This window comes from Neophocaena asiaeorientalis, unplaced genomic scaffold (assembly GCF_003031525.2).
Source record: "Neophocaena asiaeorientalis asiaeorientalis breed wild unplaced genomic scaffold, Neophocaena_asiaeorientalis_V1.1 scaffold99, whole genome shotgun sequence".
Taxonomy (NCBI): domain Eukaryota; kingdom Metazoa; phylum Chordata; class Mammalia; order Artiodactyla; family Phocoenidae; genus Neophocaena; species Neophocaena asiaeorientalis.
This window is the reverse complement of record NW_020173022.1, coordinates 899,640-921,973: the sequence shown is the minus strand read 5'-3', so window position 1 is coordinate 921,973 and position 22,334 is coordinate 899,640. Positions and strand designations below refer to the sequence as shown.

The following is a 22,334-nucleotide window of genomic DNA, read 5'->3' as shown; positions in this document are numbered from 1 at the left end:
AGAAGAGTTGGACCAATACCTAAAAGTCACTGATAATTAATAAAAAGCAATGGTTAATTTCAAAAGACATTTATAATCCAAAGAATAGAGTGATTAAACACAGGACACTGTAGGGACCTCCCTGGTGGCGCAGTGGATAAGACTCTGCACTCCCAATGCAGGGGGCCCGGGTTTGATCCCTGGTCAACTAGATCTTACATGCATGCTGCAACTAAGAGTTTGCATGCCACAACTAAGGAGCCTGTGTGCCTCAACTAAGGAGCCCACGTGCTGCAATTAAGGAGACCTGGAGGTGCAACTAAGAGCCGGTGCAACCAAATTAAAAAAACAAAAACAACGATAGGACATTGTAAAATAAAAAAGCCAAAGTGAAAAACTGGGGAAAGAACCTTAACAAGGTTAAAGCAAACATTTTTCTACTGCTGTGTACTGTCAAGGATATACTATTTCTGGTTATTGCTTTTCATAAGTAAGAAAAATGATTTAGTATTTTAGAGTCATTTTAGGAAAAGTAGTTCTTTCACCTAGTTTCCAATACATAATATATATCTATATTTATATCTAGAAATTGATAAAGAGGGTATCTACAGATATAGATATATAGATATAATGGAATGTATAAACTTCTAAAAGACTAAATGTTTATATTCATGCACCAATAGGAGTTTTACCTATTACCATTCACTATTTATATGAGGACAGCAATCCCCTCCTCTCCCAATTCTGTGTATGTGTTGTGTTGTGTGTGCATGTTCAGACACTTTAACTTACCTTTTTCTCACTCACTCATATGGGTCATTGTTTTACAAAATGTACCTAGAGATAATATTACATGTCACTAATTCATAACTGCGAAAGAGGCAGAATCAGGAGAAGACAGGAAGGACTGCTATCAACATATGAATAGTAAACATTGTTGCATGAATATAAACATTTAGTCTCTTGGAAGTTTATACATCACATTTATTTATTATTTTAATTGCCTCTTCTGCAACTGTCAGAACTGTTCATCTTTCTTGCCTGCTGCTGTGCATCCATAAACTTGAAAAACATTTTGCTATTAAATATTTTCTCTTTAAAAATACTTTCGCCTAGCACCTTATCCTTATTTATTACTCCCATTCTTTCATGCGTATTTTCATGTCTTTGCTCCTTAAGACTGTAAATGCCATGAAAATTAACTCTATTTTTTGAAGCCCTTCAGGCCCTAGGAGTTACTGAATTAATGCTCTAGGAGTTAGTGAGTTAATGTTTTCTGAATTCAATAAAGAACATGGTTTTGAGTAAACTTACCTCTTCTCTTCTCTCTTCTGCAGAAGGAGTTTTAAGTTCTCGTGCTGTATCATCTTTTGGGTCAAAAAGATATATGTAATCTGAAGAGTAACTAACAAGAATCTCTTGACCATCTTCACTGTAACACAGAGATGTCACCCTGCAGGACTTGTTATTAAGATGGGAGGGGATAAAACGGGCAACCATTCCAGTAGTTCCTCGACCTGCATAATTCCCTAAATAAGAAAAAAGGAGCTGTTTAAAATTCAGAATATTTTTCAAGAAAAACACTTGAAAAACTCTTAATCTGAATTATGAGATATGTGATTTAACGTAGCAACATAAATCCAAGCTATCATATTCTATTTCTGGAAAAGACTCTTTAATCACCAGTCAAATTTTGTAACAAAATAAAAATGAATATAGTATAAAAGTTACATATCTTCCAAAAAGAATTCATGATTTTCTAGAATTCCAGATTACATCAATGTTTTATTGGAAATATGAGTTATTTAATCAATTTTATATTGTGATTACAGTCACACTAAATCATCTCTTAAAAATTCCCCACATTAAGATAATATAATTTTATAATATAAATCGGAAAGCTGATATTTACTAGCATACTAGATAAAACAGTACAGTACCTTTTTAATATGATTTACCTTTTACTGTATGTCAGTAAAAGATCTTTGATTGCCATGAAAGTCTCCTCTTATAAGATAACAGAGTGGGAATACCACTCTAATTTTAATTAATTTTGGTGGTCGTCAACGTAATGCAATATGATAGGGAGAGGTACGACTGGCACTTTGTGCTCTGCAGACCCAGGAATGCTAAATTCTAAGAATCCCACAAAGCTGTATTATCTTGCCCTGCCCAAAATTTCAATCATGTCCCATCTATTGAGAAATGATAACTGAGCCTACAGTTCCATATATTACTACTGTTCCCCCTAAACATGCATGTCCAAATAGACAAGACTCCTCAATCACAGTTCAAGAAAAGAAAAAAGATCCCATCTGGTTTCCCATTTCAGTAATCTAGGTCCATTTTCACTGGACATAAACTGACATTGAGATCAACATTGTTAATTTCTGGCCCAAGTCAACTTTTATTTTTGATGCCATAAAATATGTGAATATATATATAAATGAGTACATATGTATGTATATTTGGGGTGTGTGTGTGTGTGTGTGTGTGTGTGTGTGTGTGTGAGAGAGAGAGAGAGACAGAGAGAGAGAGAGAGAGAGAGAGAGAGAGAGAAAGAATGTGCAATCTTGACCTTCCTTGACAGAAAATGCTAATGGAAGTTAGCTTTGAGGTGAATATTTCAGAAGTGGTTTGATCCCAAAGCAGATGAAGAACAAATAGGAGTTTAAGGCAAATCCACATTCAGTACTGCAGCATCATTTACAGTACTTTAGCTAGGCTACTAAGTAGGCATAAATATGTTATATATTAATACACACCCAAGTCACTGTTCTTTCCTAACTTTTCTCTCCACCACGCTTACTATTATCCCCTTGATTGAAAAGATGGCAAAGAGAAATTAGGAAAGCCAAGTGTTGTGAGCTGAAGAGTGTCCCCTGAAAATTCATGTCCACCAAGAAACACAGAACGTGACCTCATTTAGAAATAGGGTCTTTGTAGATGTAATTATCAAGATGAGGTCATACTGGATTATGGTGGCCCTTAAATACAATGTAACTAGTTTTCTTATAAGAAGAGGGAAATGCAGGCACAGATACACAGGAGAGAATAGCATGTAAATATGGAAGCAGAGATTGGACTGATACATTAAAAGCCAAGGGATGCTAAGGATTGTCAGCAACCTCCAGAATCTAGGAGAGAAGCAGGCAATAGATTCTCCATGAGAGCCTCCAGCAGAAAACCACCCTGCGACATCTTGATTTTAGACATTTAGCCTCCAGAAATGTGAGAGAATAAATTTCTGTTATTTTAAGCCACCCAGTTTAATTTGTTATGATAGACCCAGGAAATTAATATATCAAGTGTTACAACTTTTTAAAGTGATAAACTGCAAAAGTATCACACTGATGGGTCATAAAAACTTGGTGAAATGCTATTTTTTATAATAATCCATAGTATTTAAATACATTCTATTTACTAAATTTTACGTGAAACTAATGAAATTTTTAAATTGCAATACATCATAAAGATTTATCCTTTGGGGACTTCCCTGGTAGTGCAGTGGTTAAGAATCCGCCTGCCAATGCAGGTGACATGGGTTCGAGCCCTGGTCTGGGAAGATCCCACGTGCCACGGAGCAACTAAGCCCGTGCGCCACAACTACTGAGCCTGCGCTCTAGAGCCCGAAAGCCACAACTACTGAAGCCCGCACACCTAGAGCCTGTGCTCCGCAACAAGAGGAGCCACCGCAATGAGAAGCCCACGCACCACAATGAAGAGTAGACCCCGCTCACCGCAACTAGAGAAAGCCTGCACATAGCAATGAAGACCCAATGCAGCCAAAAATAAATAAATTTATATATAAAAAAAAGATTTATCCTTTGAACTGATAGGATCTCATATTTTCTCCAATATATGTCTTTTTACCTGTAGCTCTTGTACCCAGCATTCGCCGATCATATATTCGTACTGAGCTATCAGAACAACCAACAGCAAGATAATATGGTATTGGTGGACAAATAGCTACAGATGTGGCAGCACGTCGGCAGTTAATTAAAATATCCTACAAAAGATAAAAAAATACCAGTTACATAAGCTTTACAACAGATAATAGTCTATTTAAAACATTTTCCCTTCAATTAGAACAAGAAAATCTTTTTCAGAAATCCTAATTCAGTCAGTATGACAATGAGGGAGGAAAAAAACCAAAATGCCTCCTAAATATTCTCATACTCAGGAATAAAATGATCATCTTTAGAAATATTAAAAAACTCATACACTACCTATGTAATATGTCATTAAGTCATTAATGTCATTAGAAATGCCTGCGATCATTGATCCACTGGACAGTAAACATGGAGGTATAATCAACCTTTGTCTATCATAAGTATAATCATTTTATACGGTACTCATGATATTTTAATTTTAATTATTGCTATTAAAATATAACAAAAATATCATAACCTGATATTAAAATTTTATATTTTTAACTTATAAAATCTGCCTCCTTACCCATTCAAAAACAAAGTACATACATACATATAAAATTGAAGCCATGTCAAAGACAGGCTTCACTATAATGTCACTACTTATCTCTATACAAGCATTAGAAAATATAAGAGTTATCACCCCAAAGATATAGCTTTAAGGTACTGTTAATTCTATACTATTTTGTCTACAACTCTAACTCCTCACTCTTCTCAGAATAGCTGAGTTTGTAAGTTACATTTATGCTAAGTTTTATGTATTTAATTATGGGCCTCAGAACATTATTCCTATTACATAGAATTTATTCACCAAATACTGCTCATAATTCTAAATTTTTAGGATTTAAGAATTACCCTAGTTACCAATTTTCTTTATACTCTCTCTATTCCTTTTTACATATAAAGAAATCAAAAGTTTTATTGAGAAAAAATTTAACAATATTTCACTTATTAGCTTTCCTTTATTCTTTAGTTTTACAGAGTTTTTGATTATAAAAGCAAAATTAAATCCAACTACATTGTATACGAAACTACTGCTTAAAAGATTTTGACATAACAAATTTTAGGACCTATTATTTACTAAGAAACAGGTAAACCAAATGCCCCTAATAAACAACCTGCTATTTTAAACTTATTTCTGCCTTCAGTTCAATGTTCCTAATTGTGTATGTGTATACATGTATACAGTATAAAAACTGACAAAATTTTTTTATTTCTATTTTTTTTCTTCTCTGTTTCAATGTATAAAATAATCTTTTCTCCACCTAAAGCATGTTAACAATAGTAACAGGTTTGATTAGCAAACACTCAACCTGATTACTAGTAACTTTTTTTTTTGTAACTATCAGTAAAAATATATTTAGCAATACTTGCTTACTTCATTTACTACTCTAAAATGATCTGAGACAAAAGCTACTGTCTCTAAATAACATTTAGGGTTAGTTGTCTGGGGCCTTACACTGACTGATTTCTCAGGTCTTTTTCAAGTTTAAAATACTATTTTAAAAAATACAAAATTGATAGTGAAGCTCTATCTTTAGAGGAGTGAGCTAAATCTGAATGAACATGTTGATTAAATGGTATCTAACTGTCTAAAACAAAAGATAGCATATAAATAAATCTTGGTTTAAAGGACAGGGTAAAAATAAAAAGAGACACTAAACTTCTACATGCTTTTATCACTGCTATTGGTAAGCCAAAATTGCCTCCATAAATAAATGGAATATACTGATAAATACTTCAAGTTTTTATAATGCTATCGTATATACTGAACAATTATATAAATTTTTATAAATATATTTGAACTGTACAATTTAAGTATAAGTTCCTTAACTTCACTATTAACATTTTAATTAAGATTTTTTTGATTATAAAAATATACTTATTGAAAATTTTATAAAATAAAAAATTCTTAATTTATCCATAAGCTCATAACAGAGTTAACTTACTACCCAATTTTAAGTATAATCTTAATTTTTTTCATCATTTGTACAAAAACTTGATTCTTACATCTTTGCAATCTTCTTTTGTGCAGCTAGTTTTGATGCGTGTATCAAACCACCTAACAGTTCCATCTTCACCACAAGAGAGAAAAGTATACGGGTCATTAGGTACAGTCATAATCTGAAGATGAAAACAAAAGTACAGGTAATGTTTGTGAACATTTAAACAGATGACTTTGAAAAACATTACTGCTATATCATAAAATGATTATGGCAAAAGCAACTAGGAACCATTTATTTTAATTATTTATGACTTACCCGTATCATAATGCAAAATAGTGCTATACATATAGAAATATGCAAGAGGTAACTGTTGAATTAATGTGACTCATCACTTTGAAGTTTGACATTAATGTACCTTCAGACAGAAAGCTCTTTACATTATAAACTCCTAACAACTTGACAAGAAAAATCCTACCCTTGGAAGCTTGTTCAAACTTTGAATAGCCAAATTTTTGTTTTCTGGATGTGAATTTACACTTGTATTAGAAATACACTGTAAAATTTTACTCTCTGATAATGTTTATAAAAACTATGTGATGCTGAATTAAGCATTTAAACTGACCTCTCAAAAATTTTTTGAGTGATGGTAATGGTTCTATAACAATGTAAAAGTACTAAATGTCACGAACAGTACAGTTAAAAATGGTTTGAATGGCAAATGTTATATTATGCATATTTTACAAAAATTAAATTTTGTGAAGAAATGAAACATTTTAGATATTCCTGTATCTACTTCTGGTTTAGCAATAATACTGTAAGTTGAGGCCCTCTGTGAACCCTCCTGTCCAACATATTCCTCCCCTTCTCTGTCCTTAGAAGTAGAAACTGCCAAAATTGGGTATTTAGCATTCTCACATAGGTTTTTATGTACCCATAAACAATGGAAGGTATATTCCTATGTATACATGAAAAGTTGCTCAGATTCATTAGTGATCAACTAAACACAAATTATAATCCTAAGTAAATATCACTACACATCACCAGAATGACCAAAATGAAAGGGACTAGATTAATATCAAATGTCAATAAGGACATGGAGCAACTAGGGCTTTCACACGTCGTTGATGGGGCTGTAAAACGGTACCATCACTTTGAAAAACCATGTGTCAGTATCTACTAAAGCTGGTCATATGCCTCTTCCATGACCCAGCAATTCCACTACAAATAAATGTATGCATAAAGGCACCTAAAGATGTGTACCAGAAAGTTCACAGCAGCATGATTCATATTAGCTAAATACTTGAAACAACCCAAATGGCCAGTAAGAGAATAAGAACATAAATTGTGATTTACTCTTAAAATACTAAAGCAATAAAAATAAAGAAATACATTGCTCTCAAATTATGTAAAACCAGTGATTAAAAATAAGATTTCTTGCCAGAAATCAGTGGAGTAACATCTTTAAAGTAGTAAAAGAAAAAAAAAACTGTCAAACTAGAATTCTATACCCACAGAAATATCTTTCTAAAACAAAAATAAACTAGACTTTTTCAGAAATAAGAAAACTGAAAGATTATTCAGTAGCATAGAAGTCAGCAAAAGATGCCTCTTACCTATGACCCATTATTTTTGTAAATAAGAGTTTGAATGAAACTCAGCCACATCCAATCATTTACATATTATCCAAGTCTGCTTTCCTGACACAATGGCATATTTGAGTAGTTGTGACAAAGATTAAATGGCACACAAAGCCTAAAATATTTACTATTTGGTATTTTACAGGATAATTTTCCAAACCTCTACAATAACAGACAAGCACAATATAAATACATCTTCTAAAATTCTTCTTGTAAAAGGAAAATAATACCTGTCATAATCTGGATCTATGCAAAGGAAATTAAGATTAGAAATAATAAATATGTAAGTAAACATAATTTTTACTTTGTTTTAAAATCTTTTTAAAGATAATTGACTATTAAAGGAAGAATATTAACAATGTATTAAGGAAATTATGAAATATATAAGAATAAAATGTAAGAAAAAAATACCCAAAATTCCAGGAGAAGAAAAATGAAAGTACAGTATTATAAGATTCTTATACTATATTTGAAGTGGTACCATATTACTTGATGGTACACTGTGATAAAGTTCATGATGTATACTATAAACCCTAAAGCATACACTAAAACATCAAGAAAAAAAAGTTATAGCTAATAAATAAGCAAAGGAAGTAAAGTGGAATCACAAAAATACTCAGTTCTTCCAAAAAACAGAAGAAGGGGAAAAAAACTGATGCAACAGGAACAGAGGGAAAACAAAGAGCAAGACACAAAATTTAAATTCAGATACTTACATATCAATAATCACATTAATTGTAAATGATATAAACAGTCCAATTAAATAAAAGGCAGATGTTGCTAGATTGGATAAAAAAGCAAAACCCAACTATAAATTGCCTGTAAGAATCTAACTTTAAATATAAAGACACAGATACCTAGACTAAAAGTAAAAGGACAGAAGAAAGAGATACCACAATAACTCTAATAATGAGAAAGCTAGATTTGCTATAAAAATAGCAAATTTCAAAGCAAAGAGTATTAATGGGGATAAAGAGAGTCATTTTACAATGATAAATGGGTCAATCCAAGAATAGAAATATCAAAATCCTGAATGTTTATGTACCTAAAAACAGATCTTTGAAATATATGAAGCAGTAATTGACAGAACTGAGTGGAGAAACAGACAGTCCAAAAATATTAGATTTCAACACACCTGTTTCAATAATTGATAGAACAATCAGAAAATCAGTAAGAATATAGAAGAATTGAACATGGTTATAAGCCATCTTGACATAACTGATATTTATGGAACACTCCACAAACAAAAGAATAAGCACTTTTTAAAGTGCATAAGATAAATTTACCAATAGACTATATTCTGGAGCACAAAACCAGTCTCATTAAAATTGAAAGGATTTAAGTCATACAAAGTACATATTCTGACTGAGATGGATTTAACTAGAAAATAATCATTGTAAATCAATCCATACAAAGACAGTTACACAAGTGATTAAAATAGCTTCAATTGCAATTAAGCCCAAGCTGGAAAACAACTCAAATATTCAAATATTTCCAAATATTTGGAAACTAAATGACATGTTTCTCAATAAATGATGAATCAAAGAAGAAATCACAATAGAAACTAGAAAATTTATTTACTAACTTACTAATAGAAGAGAAATGGAAGTTCAGCATATCAAAATTAGTGAAATTTACCTAAAGGAATACTCAGTGGAAATTTTATTTTACTAACTGCCTGTATTAGAAAGGATAAAGGTCTCGAATCAGTAACTTCAGCCTCTACTTTAAGAAACTAGAAGAAAGAGAGCAATGAAACTCACCATAGTAAACAGAAGAAAGGAAAAAATGGAGATCAAAAATAGAAAAAGAAAATAGAGAAAACCATGGAAACCAAAGTTCGTTCTTAGAGATGATCATTAAAATTGATGAAATCTCCACTCAGACTGCTAAGAATAATAAAGAGAGAGAATACAAACTACCAATATCAAGAGTGACAGAAGTGACATCACTATAGATTCTACAGATGTTAAAAGGATAGTAAGGAAGTACTGTGAACAACTTACACCAACAAATTCAGCAATATAGATGAAACAGGTTCCTTGAAAAGGATAAAATACCAAAGCTCATTAAAGCAGAAAGATATAACCTGAATCACCAATATTCATTTTAAGAAATAAATATGCAGTTATAAACATCCTACAAAGAAAACTCTAGGACCAGATGGCTTTATTGGTGAATGCTCCCAAACATATAAGAAACAAATATTACCATTTCTACACAAACTCTTTCAGAAAATTGAAGAGGACAAACTTTCCAAGTTATTGCAATAAGGCAGCATTATGCTAACAACAAACCCAAAGACACTGCAAGGAAACAAAGCTAAAGATCATCTCTCATGAACACGTCTGCAAAAAAAAAGTCCTTAACAAAATGAATACAACACAGAACGAGGATAATACATCAATATATGACCAGGTGAGGTTTATCTCTGGAATGTTAAGTTGGTCTTAATGTTTGAAAAATAAATGTAATTCACCCTGTTAAGAAACTAAAAGATCCAATTAAAGATGTTTAAGAAAAAAAAAAGAGTGGAATGCACATTGATCTCAAGTCCATGTGAAATGTTTTTCAAGATGGACTGTAGTTACACAGAGCAAAACAATTCTCAATAAATATTAAATGTTTAAAATCATAAAAATATCTTTTCTACTATAAAAAAAGAAACTAAAAGAAAAGTAATACAATCCTTTCAAAAAATGAAAAAATACAGAGAAAACACATGACAAAATCCAATATCTATTCCTGATAAGTGTAAGAATATGAACAGAATTAACTCAACCTGCTAAAAAGCATTACTGAAATATACCTTCTGTCATAGTTATTAGTGAAAGATCAAAGATCAAAACAAGGGAAGGATGTTTAGTCTTACCACTTTTATTCAGTATTGGACTGAAAGTTCTAATAAGTGTGATAAGATAAGAAAAAGAAATAAAAGGAGTCCAGATGGGAAAAGAAGAAAAATTGTCTCTATATTCACAGATGACATAATCATCTAAGGAGAAAATTCTATGTAATCTTTTTGTAAAAAGTTACTAGAGCTAATAAGTGAGTGTAGCAAAACTGCAGAATACAAGATCAATATATAAAAATGAACCGCATGTGAAAATACTAGCAACAAAACAATCAGAAATTGAAAATTTAAAGATAATACCATTTACAATAACATTAAAAAATATGAAATATTTAAGGGTAAGTCTTAAGACACACAAACTGAAAATTATAAAACATTGCCAAGTAAAATTAAAGTCCTAGATAAGGGAGATATACTGCTATCATGGATTGGAAGATTTAATAATTGTTGTCAATTCTCCCTAAATTGATATATAGATTCAAATAAATCCCAGGAGGAATTTTGGTAAAAACTGACAATTTAATTATCAAATCCATGTGGAAATACAAAAGACCTAAAATACCTTAAACAATTTTGAAAAAGAAGAAGAAAGGACTTATACTACCCGGTTTTAAGAGTTAATATTAAGCTATAGTAATAAAGACAGTGTGGTACAAGCATAATCATAAATCACTGGAAGAGAAAAGGTACTGACCAGAAATAGGTGAAAATAGATGTGGTCAAATGACTTATGATCATGATGCAAAAAAAGTTCAGTGGAGAAAAACAATGTTGGAAAACCAGATATCCATATGTAAAATAATGAACTTAAAGCAGTATCTCATACTTTATGAAAAAATTAACACAAAATGGATCATCGATCCAAATGCAAAACATAAAAGTATAAAACTTTTAGGAGTGGGCTTCCCTGGTGGCGCAGTGGCTGAGAGTCCGCCTGCCGATGCAGGGGACATGGGTTCGTGCCCCGGTCCGGGAGGACCCCACATGCCTTAGAGCGGCTGTCCAAAAAAAAAAAAAAAAAAAAAAAAACTTTTAGGAGAAAATCATTGTGACATTTGGTTAAACAAAGAATTTTAGACACAACGTTGGTTCCCCTCCTAAAATAATAAATTTGATAAAATGGGTTTCTTTAAAATTAAAGAACTTCTTTTTGAAAGATACTGTAAGGAAAATGAAAAGACTAGCCATCAACTCAGAGAAAAAAATTGAGTCACATACCTGAAAAATACACAGAACATACTTTTAAAGACCCTCAAAAGTCAACAATAAAAAATGAAACAATGGACAAAAGATTAAACAGACAATTCACCGAAGAAGGCACATGAAGAAACAGGAAAACATGGCTCAAACAAAGGAACAAAGTGACTCTCCAGAAACTGACCCTAATAAAAGGGAGATATATGAATTACCTAAAAAAGAATTGAAAGTAGTGGTCATAAAGAAATTCAGCGCACTACAAGAGAATACAAATAGACAGCTAAACAAAATCAGGAAAACAATGCATAAACAAAATGAGAATATTACCAATGAGAAAGAAACCAGAAAAATAGCGAAACAAAAATTATGGAGCTGAAAAATATAGTAACTAAATTTAAAAATTCACTACAGGACAATCAACAGCAGGCTGAATCAAGCAGAAAAAAGAATCAGCAAAGTCAAAGATAAGCCATTTGAAATTATCTAGTCAGAGGAACAAAGAAAAGGAATGAAGTGAAAAAGCCTAAGGGACTTATAGGATATCACCAAGATGACCAATATTCCCGTTATAGGAGTTCCAGATGGAGAAAGGGGAGTGGGTAGAGAGCTTATCTGAAAAAAATAATGGCCGAAAACTTCCCAAATCTGAGAAAGAAAATGAACATCCAGATTCAAGAGACTCAGAGGACTCCAACTAGGATGGGCCCAAAGAGGCTCAAATCAAGACATACTATAAACAACTAGTCAAAAGTGAGTTAATCTTGAAAGCAGCAAGAGAAATGTGAATCATTACATACAAAGAAACTCCCATTAGATCAGTGGATTTCTCAATAGAAACATTACCAGCCAGAGGGAAGTGGGATAATACATTCAAAGTACTGAAAGAAAAAACCTGCAAACCAAGAATACTATATATCCACCAGAACTGTCCTTTAAAACTGAAGGAGAAATAAAGACGTTCCCAGATAAAGAAAAACTAAGAAAGGTTATCACCACAAACACCTGCATTACAAGAACTGCTAAAGGAAGTCCTTCAAGTTGAAATCAAAGAAGCTAGACAGCAACACACAGCATATAAAAATATAAAGATTTTGTGGTAAAGGTAAATATACAAATACAAAAATCTGTAATACTGTAATGGTGGTACATAAATCACTTTTGAGTATAGAATTTAAGAAATAAAAGCATTAAAAATTATTATAACACTGTGTTAGTGAATATAAAATATAAAAAGACATAGTCTATGACACTGAACAAAGTGGAGCAAGGAATAGTATTTTTGTATGTAATTTAAGTTGTTATCAGTTCAAGACAGATTGTTATAACTATGTTTTATGTAATCTTCATGGTGAACACAATGAAAAAAACCTATAAAAGATGCCAAAAGAAAACAAGAAAGGAATTAAAGCATGTCATTACTAAAGAAAAAAGAAAATCAATAAAACACGGAAAGCAGCAAGAGAGGAAAAGAGTGACCAAATATTTGCAGGACACACAGAAAAAAAATTTTTAATGGCAATAGTGAGTAGTTCCTTATAAGTAACTACTTTAAATGTAAATGGTACAGTACTAAGTGGGAAGTTTATAGTAATAAATATCTACATTAAAAAAGAAGAAAGATCTCAAATCAACAACCTAACTTTACACCTCAAAGAACTAAAAAAAGAACAATAAATGAAAGCTAAAGTTAATAGATGAAGGAAATAATAAAGATTAGAGCAGATATAAAGGATATGAAGAATAGAAAAAAGTATAAATGAAATTAAGTTCTTCTCAAAAGAGTATCAAAATCAACAAACCCTCACCTAGACTAACAAGAAAAAAAACAAAATGACTCAGCAAAAATCAGAAATGAAAGAGGAGACATTACAACTTATACCACAGAAATAAAAAGGATCCTAAGAGACTACTACGAATACAACAACAGATGGAATGACCTAGAAGAAATGAATAAATTTTTAGAAATATACAACTTACCAAGACTAAATAATAGATTAGATAGATAGATAGATAGATACAGATAAACTGAACAAAGCTACACTACAGTAAGGAGACTGAATCAGTAACCACAAACATCCAAAGAAAGGAAAGCCCAGAACCAGATGGCTTGACAACACCACTTACATTAAAAAATTTACATCAAGGGCTTCCCTGGTGGCGCAGTGGTTGAGAGTCTGCCTGCTGATGCAGGGGACACGGGTTCGTGCCCCGGTCTGGGAAGATCCCACATGCCGCGGAGCGGCTGGGCCCGTGAGCCATGGCCGCTGGGCCTGCGCATCCCCAGCCTGTGCTCCACAACGGGAGAGGCCACAACAGTGAGAGGCCCACGTACCGCAAAAAAATTAAAAAAAAATAAATAAATAAAAGAAAGTAAGACTACAAACCTGTATTCCTGATGAATACTGATATAAAAATCCTCAGCAAAATGCTAAAAAGAAAAAAAACCCCAAAACAATAACACACTAAGTCTAAGCCAGATTTACTTTGAAATGCAAGGATGATTCAACATACACAAATCAATCAAAGTAATTCATCTCATTATCAAAATGAAGGACAAAAACCATATGATCATCTCAACTAATATAGAAAAAGCATTTGACAAAATACAACACACTTTCATGATAAAAAACACTCAACAAACTAGGAATGGAAGGAAATTACCTCAACATAATAAAGACCATATATGAGAACCTCATAGCTAATATATTCAATGGTGAAAAACCAAAAGCTTTCCCTCTAAGATCAAGAACAAGGCAAAGATACCCACTCTCATCACTTCTATTCAATATAGTATTAGAAGTTCAAGCTACAGCATCAAGGCAAGAAAAAAGAAATAAAAGACATCAAAATTGGAAAGGAAGAAATAAAATTATCTCTATTTGCAGATAACCTGATCTTATACATAGAAAACTCTAAAGTTTCTGCAACAAAACTATTAGAATAAATGAATACAGCAAGGGTGCAGTTACAAAATCAACACTTAAAAATCAGCTGTGTTTATATACAGTAACAATGAACAACCTGAAAATGAAATTAAGAAAACAACCCATTTACAATAGCATTAAAAAAATAAAATACTTGGGAATAAATTTATTCAAGGAGGTGAAAGATCTGTACACTGAAAACTACAAAACAATGCTGAAAGAAATTATAGAAGACACAAATAAATGGAAAGATGTTCTGTGTTCATGGACTGGAAGACTGAATATTGTTAAAATGTCCATATTACCCAATGTGACCTATATTTAATGCAATTTCTATCAAAATTCCAAGGACATTTTTACAGAATCAAAAAAAAAACCCTAAAATTCATATGGAATCTCAAAGGACACTAAACAGCCACAACAATCTTCAGAAAGCAAAACAAAGCTGGAGGCCTCACACTTGCTGATTTCAAAGCGTATTACAAAGTTACTACATTTAAAACATTATGACAGACCTACAGACCAATGGAACAGAGTAGAGAACCCAGGAGTAAATAAACCCTCACATATGTGGTCACATGATCTTTGAGAAAGGTGCCAAGGCTACACAATAGGGAAAGAATAGTCCCTTCAACAAATGGTATTGAGAAAACTGGATATTCACATGTCCAGTTTTGAAGGAAGTAAGGAAGGAAGAAGGAAGTTGGACCCTTGTTTACGCCACATACAAAAATTTAAATGTATTAAAGACATTTTAATGTAATACTTAAAACTATAAAACTCCTAGAAAAAAACCCTGGGGAAACACTTCATGACTTTAGATTTGGCAATGATTTCTTGGATATGACACCAAAAGCTCAGGCAACAAAAGTGAAAATAGACAATATCAAACTTAAAAACTTCTACACAGCAAAGGAAACAATCATCAGAGTGAAAAGAGAATCAACAGAATGGGAGAAAATGCACACTGCATCTTATAAGGGATTAAGAGCCAAAATATATAAAGAGGGACTTCCCTGGTGGTCCAGTGGTTAAGAATCTGTCTTGCAATGCAGGGGACGCAGGTTCAATCTCTGGTCAGGGAACTAAGATCCCACCTGCCATGGGGCAACTAAGCCCGCACGTCGAAACTACTAAGCCCACACACTCTGGAGCCTGTGTGCCACAGCTAAACAGCCCATGCGCTGCAACTACACAGCCCACGTGCCACAACTACAGACCCCATGCACTCTGGAGCCCGCGTGCCACAACTAGAGAGCCCGTGTGCTGCAACTAATGAACCTGTGCTCTCTGGAGCCCACACGCCACAATCAGAGAAAAGCCCGTGCACCACAGTGAGGAACCTTCATGCCCAACAAAAGATCCCACATGCTGCAACTAAGATCAGACCCAGACGCAGCTACATAAATAACATATATATATGTGTGTGTATATATATGTGTGTGTGTATATACATATATATAGAACCTCTTCAATTCAACAATAAAGCAATCCAATTAAAAAATGGGCAAAGTACTTGAATAGACATTTTTCCAAAGATATACAAATGACCAACATACACAAAAAGAGCTAACTCAACATCACTAATTAAGGAAGCAAATAAAAACCTCATTTAGCTATCTCCTCACATGTTAGAATGGCCACTATTTTTAAAAAAAACAGAAAATAACAAGTGTTGACAAGGATGTGGAGAAATTGCAACCTCTGTGCACTTTTATTGGGAATGGAAAATGGTACAGCTGCTATGGAGAAAAGTATGGAAATTCCTCAGAAAACAAAAAATAGAATAATCATATGATCCAGCAATCCCACTTCTGTGTATATATATCTAAAAGAATTGAAAACAGAACCTTGAAGAGATATTTGTACACTCCTGTGTTCATTACAGCATTATTCACAACAGCTAAGAGGTGGAAGCATCCCACATGATCATTGATGGGTAAACAAGAAAAGAAAATATGTTATATATATACAATGGAATACTATTAAGCCTTAACAAAGAAGGGAATCCTGTCATATGCTACAATACAGATGAAACTTGAGGACACTGTGCTAACTAAAATAAGCCAGTCACAAAATGACAATTTCTGCATGATTCTACTTCTGTGAGGTATTTAAACTTATCAAACTCTTAGAAACAGAAAGTAGAATGGTAGTTGTCAGATGCTGGGATAAGGGGGAAGAGGAGAAATGTTCAATGGACACAAAGTTTTAGTTTTGAACAAAAAACTATATTCCAATCACAGTGTATATGTATTCAGCAAAAAAAACCTTTGGCAAAAGGTTATATACTGTTAAAACATCCTTATATAGGCTGCCTCTTTTGTTTATGTGCTGTTTGCGATTCTGATTTAATTTTCTAAGAAGTAAATTATGTTTATACAAAAAAGATCCATAGGGGAGAAAAAAATAAACTCCTACTTCATATTAGCAGAAAAATCAAATCCAGGTGAACTATAAGATTTAAATGGAAAAGACAAAACAATAAACTTTCTAAAAGAGAAAACAGAAGAATGCCTCCATAACCTTCATATAAGATTTTTTGACATCTTTATTTAATAGAGTATAATTGCTTTACAATGGTGTTAGTTTCTGCTTTAAAACAAAGTGAATCAGTTATACATATGTCCCCATATCTCTTCCCTCTTGCATCTCCCTCCCTCCCACCCTCCCTATCCTACTCCTCTAGGTGGTCACTCTCTTTTGTTTATGTGCTGTTTGCGATTCTGATTTAATTTTCTAAGAAGTAAATTATGTTTATACAAAAAAGATCCATAGGGGAGAAAAAAATAAACTCCTACTTCATATTAGCAGAAAAATCAAATCCAGGTGAACTATAAGATTTAAATGGAAAAGACAAAACAATAAACTTTCTAAAAGAGAAAACAGAAGAATGCCTCCATAACCTTCATATAAGATTTTTTGACATCTTTATTTAATAGAGTATAATTGCTTTACAATGGTGTTAGTTTCTGCTTTAAAACAAAGTGAATCAGTTATACATATGTCCCCATATCTCTTCCCTCTTGCATCTCCCTCCCTCCCACCCTCCCTATCCTACTCCTCTAGGTGGTCACAAAGCACCGAGCTGATCTCCCTGTGCTATGCGGCTGAAGAAAAGATTTTTTTCAGCAGGATGCAGAAAGCACTAACAATAAAGGAAAAGATCAATGCATTAGACAACACTGAGAACTTCTATTCATCACAAGACACCATCAGGAGTGTGAAAATACAACCACAGAGTGGAAGAGATAGCTTCATATGCAGAAGATATAAGAAATTTCTATAAATCAACAATAATAATGAAATAAAATGGACAACCCAATAGAAAGATTAGGAAAGAAATCTGAATAGGCACTTGACAAGACAGTACATCCAAATAACCAATAAACATATGAAGAGATGCTCAACCTCAGAAGTATCAACAGAAAAAGGCATCTTAAACCACAAGAACCTGTCAAAATTAGAAATTAACAATACCAATTGTTGGCAAAGATGAGGAGCAATAGGAATTCTTATATGCCATTGGTGGGAACGAAAACTGTTACACTTTGGAAAACTATTTGGCATTATCTCTAATATAAACAAATACGTACCCTGTGACCGAACAAGTTTACCTCTAAACATAAATATACTGAAAGTCATGTAAAGGAATGTTCTCCAAACTGGAAATCAAATTTAAAATTTTCATCAACAGCAGAACAGATCAATCAGCTGTGGTTTATTCACACGATGGAATACTAAAAAGCAATGAAAATGAACACATTATACTTGTACCCAACATGGATGAATTTCACAAATGTAAGATTTTGTTCAGCAAAAGACATCAAATTCAAAAACAAAAAGAAACAGAAGACCATTTAATATGACTTCATTTATATAATGTTCAAAAACAGAAAAACTAAGGTGGTTAGAAAAATGAGGTGTTGGAAGTCAGGATAAAGGGGCTTCTGGGAAACTTCATGCCTTATATTTCTTTTTCTTTCTTTAAATATTTATTTATTTATTTATTGGTTGCACCGGGTCTTAGTTGCAGTAGGCAGGCTCCCTGGGTGCAGCTCCAGGGCTTCTTAGTTGCAGCAGGTAGCCTCTTTAGTTGTGGCATGTGGGCTCCTTAGTTGTGTCATGTGAACGCTTAGTTGCAGCATGCATGTGAGATCTAGTACCCTGACCAGGGACTGAACCCAGGCCCTCTGCATTGGGAGCGCGGAGTTATCCACTGCGCCACCACGGAAGTCCCAATGCCTTATATTTCTTGATCTTTGTGGTTGTTACATGTACAGATTCACTTTGTGATACTTTACTGAGCTATATGCTTAGTGTTTATGTACTTTAACTACATGTTTTATACATCAATGGAAAAAAATAACTTTAATGGTAGATAGAATAAGAAGGTCTTAACATGTATCTCATCAGAATTCCAGAATAAAAGAATACAGAAAGGAGGCTACAAGATCTGCCTCAGATACCTGACACAAAACAAATATTAAAATATTTGCTTCCTAAGAAATGGGCTTTCAGATAGTGTTCCTCAGACAACACTAAGGCAAGGGAAAGAACCTCAATCTAGCTGAACTAAAAGGAAAAGAAAGTACAACTTCAAGTGGAGGAACCAAGATGGTGGAGTAGAAGGACGTGCTCTCACTCCCTCTTGCAAGAACACCAGAATCACAACTAGCTGCTGGACAATCATCGAAACGAAGACAATGGAACACACCAAAAAAGATACCCCACAACCAAAGACAAAGAAGAAGGCACAATGAGACAGTAGGAGGGGTGCAATCACAGTAAAATCAAATCCCATAACTGGTGGGTGGGTGACTCACAGACCGAAGAACACTTATACCACAGAAGTCCACCCACTGGAGTGAAGCTTCTGAGATCCACGTCAGACTTCCCAACCTGTGGGTCCAGCAAGGGGAGAAGGAATTCCTAGAGAATCATACTGTGAAGCCTATTGGGATTTGATTGCAGGACTCTGACAGGACTGGGGGAAACAGAGACTCCACTCTTGGAGGGCACACACAAAGTAGGGTGCGCATCGGGACCCAGGGGGAGGAGCAGTGACCCCAGGGGAGACTGAACCAGACCTACCTGCTAGTGTTGGAGGGTCTCCTGCAGAGGCAGCGGGTAGCTGTGGCTACCGTGGGGACAAGGACACTTGTCTAGCAGCAGAAGTTCTGGGAAGTATTCCTTGGCATGAGCCCTCCCAGAGTCTGTCATTAGCCCCAGCAAGGAGCCAAGGTAGGCTCCAGTGTTGGGTTGCCTCAGGCCAAACAAACAACAGGGAGGGAACCCAGCCCCACCCATCAGCAGTCAAGTGGATTAAAGTTTTACTGAGCTCTGCCCAACAGAGCAACAGTCAGCTCTACCCACCACCAGTCCCTCCCATCAGGAAACTTACACAAGCCTCTTAGATGGCCTCATCCACCAGAGGACAGACAGCAGAAGCAAGAAGAACTACAATCCTGCAGCCTGTGGAACAAAAACCACATTCACAGAAAGACAGACAAGATGAAAAGGCAGAAGGCTATGTACCAGATGAAAGAACAAGATAAAACTCCAGAAAAACAACTAAATGAAGTGGAGATAGGCAACCTTCCAGAAAAACAATTCAGAATAATGATAGTGAAGATGATCCAGGACCTCGGAAAAAGAATGGAGGCAAAGATCCAGAATATGCAAGAAATGTTTAACAAAGACCTAGAAGAATTAAAGAACAAACAGATAAACACTACAATAACTGAAATGAAAACTATGCTAGAAGGAATCAATAACAGAATAACTGAGGCAGAAGAACGGATAAGTGACCTGGAAGACAGAAAGGTGGAATACACTGTTGCAGAACAAAATAAAGAAAAAAGAATGAAAAGAAATGAAGACAGCCTAAGAGACCTCTGGGACAACATTAAATGCAACAATATTCACATTATATGGGTCCCAGAAGGAAAAGAGAGAGAGAAAGGACCTGAGAAAATATTTGAAGAGATTATAGTCGAAAACTTCCCTAACATGGGTAGGAAGTAGCCACCTAAGTCCAGGAAGCACAGCACGTCCCAAACAGGGTAAACCCAAGGAGGAACACATCGAGACACATAGTAATAAAATTGGCAAAAATTAAAGATAAATTACTGAAATCAGCAAGGGAAAAACAACAAATAATATACAAGGGAACTCCCATAAGGTTAACAGCTGATTTCTCAGCAGAAATGCCACAAGCCAGAAGGGAGTGGCATGACATACTTAAAGTGATGAAAGGGAAAAACCTACAACCAAGATTACTCTACCCAGCAAGGATCTCATTCAGATTCGATGGAGAAATCAAAAGCTTTACAGATAAGCAAAAGCTAAGAGAATTTAGCACCATCAAACCAGCTCTACAACAAATGCTAAAGGAACTTCTCTAAGTGGGAAACACAAGAGAAGAAAAGGACCTACAAAAACAAACCCAAAACAATTAAGAAAATGGACAAAGGAACATACATATCAATAATTACCTTAAATGTGAATGGATTAAAGGCTCCAACCAAAAGACACATGCTTGTTGAATGGATACAAAAACAAGACCCATATATATGCTGTCTACAAGAGACCCACTTCAGACCTAGGGACACATACAGACTAAAAGTGAGGGGATGGAAAAAGATATTCCATGCCAAATGAAATCAAAAGAAAGCTGGAGTAGCTATACTCATATCAGATAAAATAGACTTTAAAATAAAGAATGTTACAAGAGACAAGGAAGGACACTACATAATGATCAAGGGATCAATCCAAGAAGAAGATATAACAATTATAAATATATATACACCCAACATAGGAGAACCACAATACATAAGGCAACTGCTAACAGCTATGAAAAAGGAAATCAACAGTAACACAGTAATACTGGGGGACTTTAACACCTCACTCACACCAATGGACAGATCATCCAAAATGAACATAAATAATGAAACAGGAGCTTTAAATGACACAATAGACCAGATACATTTAATTGCTATTTATAGGAAATTCCGTCCATAAAAAGCAGATTACACTTTCTTCTCCAGCACGCACAGAACATTCTCCAGGATAGATCACATCTTGGGTCATAAATCAAGCCTCAGTAAATTTAAGAAAATTGAAAACATATCAAGCATCTTTTCTGACCACAACACTATGAGATTAGAAATGAAATACAGGGAAAAAAAGTAAAAAACACAAACACATGGAGGCTAAACAATAGGCTACTAAAAAACCAATAGATCACTGAAGAAATCAAAGAGGAAATCAAAAATACCTAGAGACAAATGACAACGAAAACACAATGATCCAAAACCTATGGGATGCAGCAAAAGCAGTTCTAAGAGGGAAGTTTATAGCTATATAAGCCTACCTCAAGAAACAAGAAAAATCTCAAGTAAACAATCTAACCTTACACCTAAAGGAACTAGAAGAGAAAGAAGAACTAACAAAACCCAAAATTAGCAGAAGGAAAGAAATCATCAAGATCAGAGCAGAAATAAATGAAATAGAAACAAAGAAAACAATAGCAAAGATCAATAAAACTAAAAGCTGGTTCTTTAAGAAGATAAACAAAATTGATAAACTATTAACCAAACTCATCAAGAAAAAGAGGGAGAGAACTCAAATCAATAAAACTAGAAATGAAAAAGGAGAAGTTACAACAGACACCAAAGAAATACAAAGCATCCTAAGAGACTACTACAACAACTCTATGCCAATAAAATGGACAACGTGGAAGAAATGGAAAAATTCGTAGAAAGGTATAACCTTCCAAGACTGAACCACGGAAAAACAGAAAATATGAACAGAGCAATCACAAGGAATGAAATTGAAAGTGTGATTAAAAATCTTCCAACAAA

General features: G+C 34.0%; 1 protein-coding gene across 3 annotated transcripts in view; it reads right to left on the bottom strand.

Moving 5' to 3' along the window:
* Nucleotides 1-22,334, bottom strand: part of DCAF6 (DDB1 and CUL4 associated factor 6) — a 166,149-nt gene that overhangs the window by 86,891 nt on the left and 56,924 nt on the right. For all 3 annotated transcript variants that reach the window (XM_024742398.1, XM_024742399.1, XM_024742400.1), the window contains exons 5-7: nucleotides 5,922-6,035; nucleotides 3,853-3,988; nucleotides 1,294-1,508 (exon numbers count right to left, since the gene is read on the bottom strand). In XM_024742398.1, coding sequence (XP_024598166.1) covers nucleotides 1,294-1,508; nucleotides 3,853-3,988; nucleotides 5,922-6,035 — 465 coding nt within the window. The remainder of the gene's footprint in view (nucleotides 1-1,293; nucleotides 1,509-3,852; nucleotides 3,989-5,921; nucleotides 6,036-22,334) is intronic.